The 16,687-nt window shown below is 34.8% G+C and overlaps 1 protein-coding gene across 1 annotated transcript in view; it reads left to right on the top strand.

Moving 5' to 3' along the window:
- The first annotated feature begins 8,346 nt into the window (after positions 1–8,346).
- The window catches only part of LOC126829584 (glutamate receptor), a 39,569-nt gene continuing 31,228 nt past the window's right edge, over positions 8,347–16,687 (top strand). Inside the window, exon 1 of the mRNA XM_056103071.1 lies at positions 8,347–8,590. Coding sequence (XP_055959046.1) covers positions 8,395–8,590 — 196 coding nt within the window. The 5' untranslated portion in view covers positions 8,347–8,394. The remainder of the gene's footprint in view (positions 8,591–16,687) is intronic.

Genomic DNA, 16,687 nt, shown 5'->3' with positions numbered 1-16,687 from the left:
GATTTGTGTTTCAATACAAATACATACAGAGAATAATAATAATATACACAAATTCTAGATTATACACATTATACCATGTTTTTATTAAGATTGAAGTATAAAAAGAGGACATATACGGGCCTTTTTCTATTTATCTCTTATCTAGTGACATTCAATTATTTTTTTTAATGTCAGATATGCTCTCACAGGCTCATAATATAACAACTTTTGATCTTCGAAGGAATTATCAGTGAGCAGAAATTTGGCCGTGTATCTGTTATCTCTCATTACTTCCGTCAGTTATATAGTAGGATATCTCTTGTTTTCCATTTTAAGTAGGCATACATACACACTGGGCTTTTTAAAGAGAAATCCAACAAATTAATAGATTCACAATTTCATTAATAAAGCACACGACCGTGACACTTTTCTCATAAAAGTGTTGTTTTACAAAAAAAAAAATTTAATGTAGCTGAGCAGAGAGTGGATTCGCCACTGACACTGAATAAAAGAAATTTGTTAACATATAAACTACCGAGACAAGGTTATATCTAACTCAGACTGAAATCAATTTTGGTTTAAAAGTTGATGACATCAACTAGAGATTAAAGGAGCTAAATCGCTAATATTTGGGACCTAGAAATTGACAAAAATGGGTCGCAACGCATATAATAATGTAATATGAATGTATATAAACTGATTAACATTCCATCGTTTCTGTTTTTACTGTAATTTCTAATCGGTTATGTTCGGCGAAATACGCCAGAAGTCTCATGTGAATGGCAATCTTTAGCGTCAGTTTTTTCCAGTCTACACCGATGGTATTTATTGCGCATGCTCTCCAGATAAGAATATAGCGTCACCATTTGACATGACTTGTGGAATATGTCTAGCCTTGTTCTTTGAGTCCCCTGTTCCAAATGGCGCTGAAACGCATTACGGTACACGATTCGTGTACCAATGGTAAAATGTTTATTTTGTCTTGAATATTGGATATCAGAAGCCCACCTTTTCCCTGTAGGATCACAGACCAAAGTTGATTTAAATTGACAAATAATTCGTGTTTTTAATGTCGAAGATTTTTGATGATATTGAGTTAGAGACTTAGCTACTTTAACTACAACTTTTAACAATAGGGTATTTTCAATGAAATGAACAATTATGATCAAGTAGACACGACACAAAGACAGTAATTTGTATATTATGTATATGGACATTGCTATACCAGTTAAGCATGTTATTTTCAGTCAAGAAATGAAATGTGGTTTAACGAACTACTTCTTTGCGCCGTTTTTGCGAACTAAGGCAGGCATATTATACACAATGTACAATGGGGGTAATTTTATCCAGAAAGCGGTGCTACGGCCTACTCGGATTTCTAATTCCAACTCTTCTTTTATGTGTTCACCAATGTGCACTGTATATAGGACCTCGGGTTTCCGTCTCACCGGATCGACTAGACGCTATTTCCTGTCAGATCCTCTACCCTGGAAATTCCCGGGGAACCTTCTCAGCCAAATCGGGATCGAACTCCGGTTTCCCTGGTTATATTAGTAGCCAGGGCCTTACTCACAGCGGCTCCCCCAATCTGATTAAAACACAGATCCTATTTCGTTTCGTTATTTATAGTTCAAAATTTCCATTTACTTTGTCTTTACTACACTAGTATCTGGAAGAGATGTTATATAAGCCACGTTCTTGTTGATGTGTGGGAACGGTCTGTTACCGCGAGTTCTTGGCGTGTGGTGTGTGTGTGTGTGTGTGAGAGGGAGAGAGAGAGAGAGAGAGAGAGAAAGAGAGAGAGAGTTCAAGTAGATTCGACACAAACTAGGTCATTTCGGGACTAACACATGGTTTATTTCAATAATTCGTAGAAACATCAAAGCTGATTGGTTAATCAACTGTCTGACTCATAGGGTCAAAAGCCTCTCGTATGACCCCTGACACGACCTCCTACTACAACCAGTCACATCTTCATGTAGAACAGGCCATCGAAAGTATCAAACAACGAAACGGAATATAGATCTGTATTTTAATCAGACTCCCTATTTCAATCAAGAAGAATAATATTTACACTAGATAATCAGAGCGGGACAAGTTCGATACTTACTCTCCTCACAGAATTATCACACCATTAACCTTGATTATGAAGCACTTAGCATCAACTACGGGACTTAATATCTGATATTGTACTTGTTTAGCTGAGTCTTTTAGTCGGCACATTACATTGTAAAGTCACACGTAGTGGTTAAAATGTAGAAACAAGAATTAAAAGATTTCCAATGAACTCGAATTTAGAACCAACAACGCAGAGAAGTAAAATGTTTGTGTTTAGTTGAGTCTTTTAAAGTCACACGTGGTGGTTAATATCTAAAAGATTTCAAATGAACTCGAATTTAGAACCAACAACACTGAGAAGTAAAATGTTTGTGTTTAGTTGAGTCTTTTAAAGTCACACGTGGTGGTTAATATCTAAAAGATTTCAAATGAACTCGAATTTAGAACCAACAACACTGAGAAGTAAATGTTTGTATTTCTATATGAATATAAATTAAAATACTAATATATAATAAACCTTGCTCAAAAATTATTTTATTTTTTTCGTTGAGCACCATGCCCTAAACTTATCTTATTATTTTCGTTGACAACCCTTACTAGTGATAACTGGGGGCAATATTCCGTCTTATACGAATACTAGTAAAGGTAGTGGGAGAAAAAGTAGAGCCAGACAGATCATTGGTTTATCGGTAATAATTAATATCCGGCAAATCACCTTCGTGTGTACCTGTGCTGCAACTGCGACTGATAAATAATTTTGATTGATGGTAAAACCATAAATCGGACTAGCATCAGGAAGTTAGTTACATTATCAACAACCCATAATGATGAGGAATCGAGCTATATCTGTCAACCAATCAGTATTATCAACTTAGGTTTTTTTTCTCTTTGTTTTTTACAGGACTCATGTTTAACACAGAGAATAGATTGCTTGAGACGGCTGTGAAACAGATTATTAACAGATATAATATAGACACAGAAGACAACATACATATCACAAATAGATCCGTTAAAATTGATACTTTTAATGGTTTTAATGTTAGTCGAGCTTGTAAGTACAGCAATCATCTTCAATTATATAACAATTTTTTATGTTATTGCACCACTGTCAGACAGTGTTTACATAACAAATATTCTTTTTATCCTATAAAATCCAAAGAGCTCATGTCTTTCTTCCAGAGTAGAGTATCTAGTTACCACACCAACAGAACGCAGCTGATTTGACATGAAACCAACACCAGTCAATGAAAATCCATCATAAGAGACCCTCAAGGGTTAAACTTTAGCTCGATACTCAACTATCGTAATTATATATCACGGCAGTCTCGTGGAATTCTACCTAGAAACATTTCAGGCAATTTGTCATGATAAAAATTTCATGTGATAAATTAAGGGACATGAATTTGGTGTCAACATTTTACTATGAGAGGGTTCGTACCTAGTTCAAGCTATACGTCTTTTGTGCTACTGAAATTGGATACACTTGCGTGAATAGGCTCGCTGTATATTAGTGCTTTATTTATTTTGAAATGATTATATTGCTTTAAAGGAGCTAAATCGGTAATATTTGGGACCTACAAATTGACACAAATGGGTTGCAACGTATATAATAATGTAATATGAATGTAAATAAACTGATTTACATTTAATCGTTTCCGTTATTACTCAGTCAAAGCAGTTATGTTCTGCGAAATACGCCAGAAGTCTCAATCCAATGGCAATCTCTAGCGTCTGGTTATTCCAGTCTACACCGATAGTATTTATTGCGCATGTTCTCCAGATAAGAATATGGGGTCACCGTTTGACATGACTTGTGGAATATGTTTAACCTCGTTCTTCGAGTCGCTTGTTACAAATTGCGCTGAAACGCATTATGGTACACGATTGGTGTACCAATCGTAAACTGTTTATTTTGTCTTAAATATTGGATATCTTTTTCCGGTAAGAGCACAACACCAATGTTGATTAAAATTGACAAATAACTCGTGTTTTCACTTTCGAAGGTTTTGGGTGATATTGAGTTAGAGACTTGGCTACTTTAAACAATATTTTTGCAATGTTCACTAATCATATAATTTGATTACAGTATATAGGATTCGAAAATAAGCTTAAAAATGCTTAAAAATATCGCTTCCTGAATGAAAAGTGATAATGATGAAGCGGATTATGACAAATGCTAAGAATATATACTAGGGAGTACGTGTAAGTAAGAAAGTCAATAACAGAAAAAAACAAATGAAGGGGCGGAGTTGTCATTACTGTTGGGGAAGCAGGCAGTATATATTTTATCATAGTTTAAGAACTACGCAAGGTGATACATTTTCAATTCCAATGAGGAGTATCTAATGTTTGGGATCGCGGATTGTTATAGTTTTCCACAGATTTACCACATTTCACATTAGTATATATTGTACATCATGAATTTGTAATGGCTTGGGTTAATTTTACAATGCTCCCGTTTGCATTGAATTAATTCAAAAGATCTGACTCCTATGTAAAATATATATTCAGGTGTTGAATATGTTAATTTCAATTTTGATTTAAAATCTGATATTTTAGCCAAGATAATAAAATAAAGTGATATTTTAGCCAAGATAATAAAATAAAGTGATATTTTAGCTAAGATAATAATATGTACTAATGTTTTATAAACTTTGTTCATAAATCTCTTTTTTGTTAAACAGTCATTACATCTGTCGGTCTTCCAATACCATGACTACCTACAGACATTTGTCAAATACAGATATAATAAACATTCCATTTTTGTTATAAAAATTTAAATAAAAGATTCGAATCTCTTATTATTACGATAACATTTCAAAAGTGCACTATAATTTCAGACAAAATTAGACAATTCATTGAAACTATTATCAATGGAGATGATCTAAAGCTGTCTAATTACATGGCAGGATTTGTTAACGAGATAAAATGTTATATTTGCATCCCCTGAGAAAACAATATTTGTAGTCTATAAAGGAAACTAGCGTCTAAAATTACAGACTGTTACGAGTGGAAGTAAATCGCAGATCTTCAATTTTCGTTACGAGTAATCTGAAGATAATAATGTTTGTTTAAAATCCCAATGTGGATAAAATTTTGTATGAATATAAAACTGGTTAGTTCGGAAAATAAATGAGATATGAAAGTAATCATGATGAATTGATGAACATTTGGAGACAATTTCTGAACTCAATAGAGGGAAAAAATTTCTAAACTGCATTGGGTACACGAATATTATATGCTTATTGTGTAGCATTGTGTATATAGAGGTAATCATGCTTGAGTATGGTTTTTAGTATGTGGCTTCACGAATCAATTTACTACTAATAACGATTATTTTCTCACTTGTTATGATGATTTAATGTAACTAAATAACAGCCATGTGGTGCTGGAGATAAGAATAATCTGATGATGGAAAATTAGTGTAAACCTAAATCAATCATTGGTAGATATCTTTTGAAGAGGCCTATTACACGCATGTAAAAGTTTACAACACCGGGCCAAATCAAAAGACCTTTAAAGGGGAAGACCAACGATTTTCAATAAAGTTTCCATAAATAATAAATATATATTTAGAAATAATCCCTCCTATAACATATGCAAAAAATAATTTGTAAGCGAGAAATTAATTTTTATTGATACCGGAAGTGACGTAGTTGGTTCGACACGCTCACTGGTCACTATAGTAAACATACAAATTTGGAGTAAGTTTAGCGCTGTATTTTGTGATCGTTTCGCAGTTTGGCAGAAAATCTGATGAAAGGTAATCTTTATTAGGATATTAAGAACAAGAACTTACGGTGTTTTGAAAGTATAATATACAACGCGTTTGTGTAAATTAAGTTTCTAAACCGGACACTGTGACACAATTTAAGGTTGCCAGCTGGATCGGTCGAATAGGTCGCTAGCCGAATAGGTCGCCAATTTGTGTTCGGTTAATATCTGTCACGTGCCAGCTATCACGTGATGTAAAGAATTAGCCATGTGGCTCAATTTGTGTCACAGTGTCCAGTTTAGAAACTTAATTTACACAAACGCGTTGTATATTATACATTCAAAACACCGTAAGTTCTTGTTCTTAATATCCTAATAAAGATTACTTTTCATCAGATTTTCTGCCAAACGGCGAAACGATCACAAAATGCAGCGCTAAACTTGCTCCAAACTTGTATGTTTACTATAGTGACCAGTGAGCGTGTCGAACCAACTACGTCACTTCCGGTATTAATAAAAATTAATTTCTCGCTTGCAAATTATTTTTTGCATATGTTATAGGAGGGATTATTTCTAAATATACATTTATTATTTATGGAAACCTTATTGAAAATCGTTGGTCTTCCCCTTTAAGTTATAATTAAATACAATATGTGTCTTACTATATTTGATCTACATTGGACGAGATAATTGCCCACTGACAAAATTGAAATATATTGGAACATTTTGCTTCCGACAATAAAATATAATAGATATTAGGATGTTACAAAATAGCAGTTTGAACATAATACCCATTCCAAGACGCGCTTGTATAATTGTTTAATTTTCTCAAATGGAATGCCAATTCCTCGGCTTTAGCAAAAATAAAATGATGAAAGTTCCCAGTCTGAATACGAGAATAAACGTGATTTACGCCTCCATTTCAGTGCAAGCTTTTATAAGACTATGAATATTTGATATCTTTCACAATATACGATCGCCTACTGATGGATTTTTGACACCTTTTACAATTTCGGCCACCCATTCTTCCTCTTTACAAATCCCATAGGAATTCTGTTTACCAGGTGTGAGGTTAGAATCTAACCAAGCGTTAAGCTGACTAAACCTTCCTGAAAGCAGGTTTATGGTATTGTCGTTAGTTGTGACTTAACACAGCAATATCACTTAGCAACAAAGTAGTTGTAACACTTGAAATGTGTCAAAAATACGACCACATTTACAATTAGGTATCTAAATGGAAACCGGGTGTTTATTTGAGACGAAATTTTGACAAGAACACGTTTAGATCGATATAAATAAAATTAGATACATTTTCAAAGAAAGCAACATTCTGCAACTTTATGAAACATAATTTTGCTTTTATTGAATTGTTGTACAAACTTAAAAAGAGCTTTCCGTGTCAATGAAAGGAGTTATATTCTAGACCATCACATTATTTCACATCGATGACGCTGGGGAGTATGACTGAAAGTAAAATCTGTTCGTCTTAAAAGGCAAAGTACTGTTCACGGAGGATATATTCAAGATCTGGAAATGCTAAGACACTGTATTCGTCCATATCTTCATTATTACGAACACTTCGAGATGTTATACCCCCAGATACGATGACGTTTCTGTTCTAGCAAAAAATTTCAAAATTGTCATGGTATTTATGTAGATAATCCATGCGACGGCCAATATTTATCCATTTTCAATATTCTCTCAGAGGATGAAATCCTTAAGTTCATTAAAGATACATTAGTTAAGAGCTAAATACGCCTATTGCAAGAGCTTCTATAGGTTTTAAATGTTATAGAAATGATTAATTAGACCTTTATTTACATAAAAAGCACATAATCAACGCTGTAGACCCTCGGATGGCTTGGGTGCAGCTTGGATTTAAACAGTCGTCCATTTAATAAGTAAATCTTTAAATGAATGACCAAGCTAACATTTACCGTTAATCACTAACGTCACTCCCGATGAATGGACTGTACCGTAGGCATTGAGAATGTTATTTGATAATCGAGTTATCGTCTGTCAATCAAACGATCAGCAATTCTCGGAGACGGTGCGGAGACAATTGATGCCTATATTTCTAATCACATTGATACTGTTTACATTGTCGATTCAAATATACATTGGGTTGTCCGCCATAGTGTATTGATCACAGATTCCAAACATAAAAAAGCAGCAAACTAAACAGACATACAGAGGCTGTGTCTTTACATCCAATAACAGACAAACATTTGTCTTCACACGTACATATTATTAGGAAGATTCGCCTTAATATCTCATTGTTGAGTTAAACCTATTCTTTTTTTCTGCATCGTCAACGCCCATTCAAACATACAACACCAAAGTAAAGTCTGCGAAGCGCATGTGTTAACTGAACCAACAGTACAACTTTGTGAATTAACAGAACAGTGTCGTTAATATACAAGTTATGATAGGTCTTTTGATTAATAATACAATTTATATTTCTGTTATAATACGGATAATGTCCTTCAAATAACAAAAATAGGGATAAAAAAACAGATATTTTTTAATAGTAAATGAGGTAAATTAAAAATTAGTGTCATAACTAATATTATTTTTCTTTTTTCAGTGTGCTCCCTATTATCGAATGGTGCTATAGCCATAATTGGGATTTCGTCTAGAAATATGTTACCCATCATTAGATCTCATGCTGAAAATATTCGAGTACCATTTATATCAATCAACAATCCAGCCATCTCGTTTGATGAAAGGGACTCCAAGTTTGAATATTATATAAAACCGTCTACTGCTAGAGCTGTGGTGGATTTAGTAGAATTCTATGAGTGGGATAAGGTCTATTATTTTTATGATACTGGTGAATGTAAGTAAATGTAATCATTCTTTTCTTTTCAAACGTTTGAGTCCATTTCTTTGTACCCCGTACCTGATAGACAGTAATAACGATCTGCTACACAGCTTCAGAGTGATATATCTAGGAATTTCACTCAGCCGTTACAGTTTATTAGGTAGCAATATTCACTTTTTAATCTGTGTTGTAAATTGAATTTCAGAACAAGCTAACAAGTTAGTAAATCATACTTGAGTATGATATTACGAACGTTAACGTACTTTGTATGATTAACACACGGGTTCATATTTCCACTCTTTTCGACGATTGCAATTGTGTACACATGTGGTAAACTAAAAAGATTCAATGTTTTAACGCAACATTTTACACCACTACCTATAATTCCTTGAAATGAACTGTTCAAGAATACATTTATGCGTGTATGTAAATTGTAAGATCTGAAATATCTAGGTAACTAGGACTATAAAGCCATTTAATTTAATGTCACTGATCTACATTAAAGGGATTTTGGATCCCTTACAAACTACAATATAGCGAAAGGTTCTCTAAAAGGAATATCAATCGAAAAAAGTAGTTCAATTATGTTCAGTATTTACAAAGATGGGATGAATTGGAAAATTATGGGTATTCGCAATAAAATGCACATGATAAATAGGATATGGTTAGACCCAACCAGCGCCACCTATAATGTTTGCTGAAATCTTTGATCTGTTTTTAATTCGATTAAATAAAAGTGGAGAAATCATCTATCATTGATATTTGGCGTGAATTACGCAGTGCAAAATAATATATTGTCCCAAAATGCAAATGGAAATCAGCGACTTAAAAAATTGATTATTATACTTTTCTTTGCAGCAGCAGACATTGAGTTAGATTTCAATTGCTATCTTTAGTGTAACTACCCTAGCAACTATATAAGTTGTAATTTTATTACATTAGAGGTTAGAACGCCAACAATATCATTGCCACATTAACGGTTTTCAACATTCCTACTAATAATCAAATAAATATTATCATGTATAAAATCAAATCTAATATTATTTGTGCTTCTCATGTCTCATGTTTCCGATCATCCATAACAAGGTAAATTTGGACGGAATGTTGATTCTGATCAACAATTGTACGTATGGCTTTACCACAAAGGACTCTTAATAGGGTTTTCGGGAAAAAAACATTTTCAGATAATGTGTAACTTAATAAACCCCTGTATGAGTATAGTGATAGTGTTTGATCAGATATGTTAGCTATTTTACATTCTGAAAAGTATTCAATCTTCCTGAACTGCCTCGGGAAAACACTGAACCAGATGAGAAAGACAAAAACTGAAATTTAAGTAGAGGAATTCGTGCGATTCCCTCGAGTTAAAAAATAGAGGCGGAACAACTATGGCTGGTGCATGTGAATAGGAAATTCTTCAATTCAGCTCATTTCATTTCATGCTCAAGTTGTTCACCGAGCTGACAAAACATTTGGTGTAGCCTCCGCCAGCCTACATGGCATGTCTAAATAAACATGACGCTGGATCTGAGACTGCATTAGTCTGTTCAATTTCTGGTGTGGAGCCTGATCCAAATCGCCACGACTCTGCACTGGTGAATCCATTACAGATCTTACGCCCAGGAATGGTAATGTAGCAAGGGCCGTCTAAAGAATAAAATATACAACGGCACGTACACTGTGTTGCCTAGCGTTGTCGTCCATAAAGATTCGTCTTTTGAGAAGAGCATGATTGGCAAAGAGGGGCACTACAATCCTGTCCAGGATCTCTTTTTAGTACCTCAAACTGTTACCAGTGGAAGCTTGCAGTCATATAACAGGCAGCTGCGTATGATGATTACGCCGCCGCCGAATGGAACCGGTTTAACACTAAATGTCAGTATTATAAATATAAACTTTATTTACATCGGGAACAAGAATATAAAACAGGAACAGAAAAGAAGAACATAACCACATAATCACACAAACTCATAAACGGTGCATTAATAAAAGCTAGGCCATAGGTCCACTCTCTATGTACACTGCAGGAGAAAAACTGGGTCTCATATAAGGAACTGTGTCTGTCTTATATTAAGTTGCATGTCACCGTTAAATATGGAATCTTATATACCACATGTTATTGCATAACTGACCCGTATCTATCCCGTTTAGGCCATTGAGGCTATACGTATGGGAAAACATGCAGAAGATATAACGATATACATTGTTATCAAGTCTGTACTTAAACACAACCAATATCTATAGTGGTCAGTAAGTATATCCATATAATAATGTTTATATTATCAATAATTTGTCCGATTCAGTGCATTACTATATGATATAGAATGTTTTTAAAAAAATAGGATTTTGCCATATTGTTTTTTATACTTGAGATAAATGATAATGAATGATCTGAAACATTTCTCCAATCTTAAGTAAGACATTTTCCAGAACTCTTCAATATTAACAAAGGTTTATCTCTCTAATTTTTTAACAAGACACAAATAGAACATCACATTCGCTCCTAATTTGATAATAATAATAATAATATGTCCATTTATATAGCGCCAAATCCACACAGCGTGCTCATAGCGCATATGCAAACTATATACAAACGTTTATTGGCTCTTGAGGGGGGATTTTTTGTCTGTGTTTGTAGTGAATTTTGAAAAGATGACTTTTTAATCGAGATTTGAAGTTTGACTAAAAGTCACACCACGGAGTTCAACTGGGAGTGAATTCTATGTTTCAGTTGCGGCAACACCAAACGCTCTTTGTCCAAAAGTTGCAAGTTTCCACTTTGGTATCACTAGCTGATTAAGATTGTTTGAACACAACTGTCTTTTAGAAATATGTACTGTTAAAATTAATTCACAGGGGTAAACAGGAGCCTCCCCATTGATATACTGATATGTTAAGCAGATGACTTTAAAGTCTATCCAGGCACTGACTGGTAACCGATGAAAGGTTTGGAAAACTGGTGTTATGTGACCGTTCTTGCTGTGTGAGACTTTGGATTCGCTGAAGGTTTAGTTGACTTTGGGTGACGCTGGTGAGAAGATTATTAGATAGTCCACATGTAGTCGGGATAGAATCGATGATCGCGCTGAAGCTGAAGCTGTATCTCGTGAGAGAACATGGCGGATGGCACTGATGTTTTTCGGCATTTTCTACACAGATCATCAACTTGTTTTGTAAAGGTCAGGGACCGGTTGTTCAATGCTCGTTGACTTTTAACGACCCGTTAACATGGAGAAAGTCTGTTGCTGGAAGTAACATGTCGTTAACGGAGGTGTTGGGCCCGGTTATCTGATTAACGATGGCATAAGACGGCTGTCAGTCGAAGTATACCCTTAGCAAAATGTCATAGATTACCAGTGCAATTTTCTATAGAACATCCTTGAGGGTTGGGCGCTGGGAGACTATTCTATTTTTATAGGATGAAATTCTATAGTATTTTACAGAATTTTGGGGACCGGTAGGAAATAATATCCCCAAATATTTTACAGTTTCTGTAGTGCTAATCCCATAATTTGTCCTACAGATGTATCCTAAGACTGCACAGTTGTTCCACTTTCTTCAGTTTCTTATTAATACTAACTTCTATGAAGTTTTTATACATGTACATTGTATTCAGCCAATGACGAAACCGCCTTCTCTTGGATTAATTTTAATCAGTCCGTTAGGTAACGGATAATGAATTTGACTTTCCAGCAACAGAAATTTAACTGTCTGTTAACAAACGACACATTAGCAAGGTAAAGATACGTTAGAGTTTAACAGATCGTTAAAATAACTCGGTTTTGAGCAACCGGCCCCAGGTCACTACCCAATAGTACACCTAAATGTTTTACCACTGCTGTTGGCGGAAATTCAATATCTCCCGTGTCCAACTGTAATTGTGAGAGGTTCGATAATCGAGTTTAGGATAACTTAGTTTCAAGCGATTTAAATCCATCCAGGTTTTAATTTTTCCGATATCCGTAGTCTGTGTGTGTTTGTGTGTCACCGGCAGGCCGCAAGTATTAACGGATCGTCTTGATAACCCGTTCCTTATACACTACAGATGATTGCTTTTGTTTTTGGTGCATTTCCTATTCTCAATGGCAGAGCCGCGCCCAAGTTTTGTGTGTATCGCCTACAGGGTGCAATGCTAAATGGGTCGTCTTGGAACATTTATTCCTTATCTACCCTAAGGACTGCAACTATTGATTTTGGTGCATGCAACCCCCCCACCCCCCCACCCCCCACCCCCAGGGTTGCCTCGCCCAATTTCTTTGATAATTGTCTGAAAATTCTTTACAGGTTTGCAAGTATTAACAGATTTTGTTCAAATTCGGCATGAAAAATCATTGCAATAACAGGATTGTACCGCTATATGCCGCAATTCTTAATGGAGCATCTTTATTCCTTATAGCCTAAGAAGGGCAACTAATGATTTTGATGCATGGCCACGCCCAATTTTATGTGTTGAATAGATCATGTTGTAACTTGGCATACTTATTCCTTATGCCCTAAGGACGACAACTATTGTTTTTGGCGCATGTCCCTACCCTCTGTTGCGGTGTCACGCCCACATTTTTTGTTAATATTTTATCTGTTAATAATCTAAAGGTTGCAATTATTAACAGATTTTCCTTAAATTCGGCATGAGCAATCTTTTCAATAACAAAGTTGTACCTATTTTATTGTCCATGTCCTACCCCAGGGACGGAGACACACCCATTTTTGTGTTTATTGTCTACAGGCCGCATTTCTTAATGGATCATCTTGGAACTTGGCATATTTATTCCTTATATCCTAAGGACGGAAATTAATGATTTTTATGCTTGGCTCGACCCCCAGAGGCAGAGTCACGCCCAATTTATGTGTTTATCGCCTACAGGCCGCAGTTTTGAATAGATCATTTCGTAACTTGGCATATTTATTCCTTATACCGTAAAGACGGCAACTATTAATTCCGATGTATCTCTCGATCCCCAGGGGCGGAGACACCCCCTTTTCATATCAGTCAAATGAAGAATGTGGACGTATTATGCAACGTTAAGAGTGTCATATATATCTTATATATCGGCAAAGCTTAATGCCAATTAATACAAGGCCCTCGGTTAATGGTTACACAACACACATATAAATGGTCACGTGACACTCAATTCTTAGCGCGACGAATACCACTTTGGACAGTAACTGAAAACGAATACTATATTTCGAAAAAGATACATCATATATTATAGTCACTAATTTATCTATAGCCCTGCATATGTTTGACCTCGTGAGATCAATTTAATACAACCCCAAATTCGACATGCGATTATAATTACATAGAATTTAAGTTGATGATTTTTACACTATTTAAGTTACATTTATTGAATTATAAACAGTTCGTGGTCCAATTGTCTATATTCGATTTTAATGTTACTTGTGAGTCCTCAGCATAGCGCTGAATTTGGTTGGATGATGAAACTTTATTTTATTTAAGTAATATTGTCAATTTGGTTAAAATACAAATCTATATTTCGTTTCGTTTTATTATACTTTCGATGGCTTACACTACATGAAGATCTGACAAGTTGTAGTCTAAGGTCGTGTCAGGGGTCGTACGGGCAGCTTTTGACCCTATGACGCCAGACATTGATTAATCAATCAGCATTGACGTTTCTAGTGGTTTACCCACAGTTCCGTGCATGGCACGCCAAGAAGACGCCGTAACAGACCGTTTCATTGGCTTGTCCCAAAACGCCGGTAATATAACCACTCTTCCAGATCCTAGTAAAGACAAGTAAAACGAAATTTTGAACTATAAAAAATGAAACATCGTCATGTTTAAGTTATCCCTAGTTTTACGAGTGAATGAGGTGTTTGATAAGACGGCGGTCGAATTTGTAATGTGGGCGGTTTATCTTCTATTGACGGACGTTGACTTATTTCCCAAATGGTTCGTGATAATGAAAAATCGATTTTTAAGACAAAGGCAAAGCCGTCTGATAGTAGACTTCTGCCTGTTTTTCCTCATCGGTTTGACTTTTTGTTATATCCCAGATGTCTTTTAACATCATTATCTGTCAACGAGAAACAGACTTTCTCTAACTTTACAATACGCAATCGTGACATCAATTGGTACAGAAAACTTTCTATAGATCTACATTGTTAACGATTAAATAACAATAACTGGTAGGTTACACCGACCCCTTGAATTACTGTAAAGTTCTTATTGTATGTTATTATGTTAATGGAGCAATTATTAAACACTACTCTGTCTGTTCAAGGATTAACTGTGTGCATGAGCTCTTAAAGTCCATTGTGAAAAGAACTCAGCGCTTTGGTAGTCTCGAAGGTATGGAACCCAGCCATACGTCGTATATTAATGTATTGTGTTTTTTCATATAGAATTTGCATACAAATTCAATGTAATAGAAATTAAATTGCGTATTTTATTTTAAAATTAAAGTAACATTAAATTAATTTAAATTTCAAATACGGTGAATTAATTTATTAAGACTTGGTTGTAAGTAGTAAAGTGAGAAAAAAAAATCAGGAAAACTATCCAGAATCCGGCTAAAGCTCATATAAAAAAATAAAAGAAAAAGGAAAAGATAAATGATGTGTAGCTAGGTCGGGTTTGAGTACTTGCGCTTACCACTCGTAGTACTAATAAAGATAGACAAATCTATAGGTTTTTAGCTTGGCTACTACATAGGAAATGGGGTGGGGGTGATAGATAGACCGTATGTGATAGTTCACATTTTACAATATTTATTTAAAGAATTTACTTTGAAATGGACGTGTTCTTGTGTTACCTGTATTTGTCTTTCGCTCATAAAGTCCTTACGAATATGCATAGGAATACATGTCCCAAGTCCCACTTTTCCCGCTCCAGAGTATTGAATATTCCTTCCTTCCGTTATGAAATTTTAGCTGAACAATCTTTTTCATATCATATTGCCTTGAATCATCTGAATTAATTTTAAATTTCGAGGTTGCGTTGGTATATAAATTTTATTATTGTGCATTTGTTGATGTTTATTTATACTTTGACCTCCCTCTTATCTAAAATTAATTTTGAAGCATTTGAAAACCCGTTATTAATCTTATTAGTTTCACAACACAGTAACTTGTATGTAAAATTTTGCCGTTTCTGAATTATTATATGGTCCTATGTATTTGGGTTGCAATTTGGGAGATAAACCGTTAACTTTTCAACTTTTCTTTCGTACTTAAGGAATAAAGAATCTTCTACTTGAAATTTAGGTATATGTGCATTGCGATCATGATAAAGTTTATTCCTATCTTCTTGACAAATTTTAATATTCTCTCAACTAATTTTACGGATGACCGAAAACTTATCATGATAGAAGAAATTAGAGATGGCCAACTAATTTAGTCTTTGTTGCAATAAGCACGAAGTGCTCGTTCAATTACAGAATTACTTTGCTCTTTGTTGCAATAAGCACGAAGTGCTCGTTCAATTGCAGAATTTCTTCGTTTACATGTGTTTTATTTCCTTTAACCAGGACATTGCCTTATGGTCAGTAATTACCTTGAATGGTGATGTAGCTAAATACACCCTAGCACGTTTTGATGCCTTCAAGCATTGCCAGACAATCTGTTCTGTAACTGTCCATTTGTTTTTCAAAGGGGTGAAGGGATCGTCCTCCAAAGTGTATTCCGATTTGAGACAGAATATAGCCTAAGGCGTAACCAGAAGAATCCGTTGTCAGGACGAATGACCCTGACATATCCGGATAAGAGGTGACACCAAGGTTTTGTTTAATGTGTCAAACACTTCCTGGCATTCTTGTGACCAGTTAAATTTAACATCTTTGCGCAATTAATTATTTAAGGGAAATAAACCGCCTATAGTAATCACACAGCCCAAGAAATCGTCCTATTTCATGTTGATTTTTAGACTGGGAAATAGTTTGTACAGCGTCTGCTTTTCTTTACGGTTATGCCTTCTTTATTAAATATATGCTCTAAATATTTAACGCTTTTTGCTGCAAATTTGCATTTACTGGGTTTCAATGTTACGCCTGCTTCTTCGAGTTTTTTTAAATACATTTTTCAGATGTTGTTACTAAATATTATTATATCATCAATATAGACAAGGGCATATCGCCAATTCATGTCTCTTAA

This window comes from Patella vulgata, chromosome 8, assembly GCF_932274485.2.
Source record: "Patella vulgata chromosome 8, xgPatVulg1.2, whole genome shotgun sequence".
Classification (NCBI taxonomy): Eukaryota; Metazoa; Mollusca; class Gastropoda; family Patellidae; genus Patella; species Patella vulgata.
This window is presented reverse-complemented; position numbering and strand designations above follow the sequence as displayed.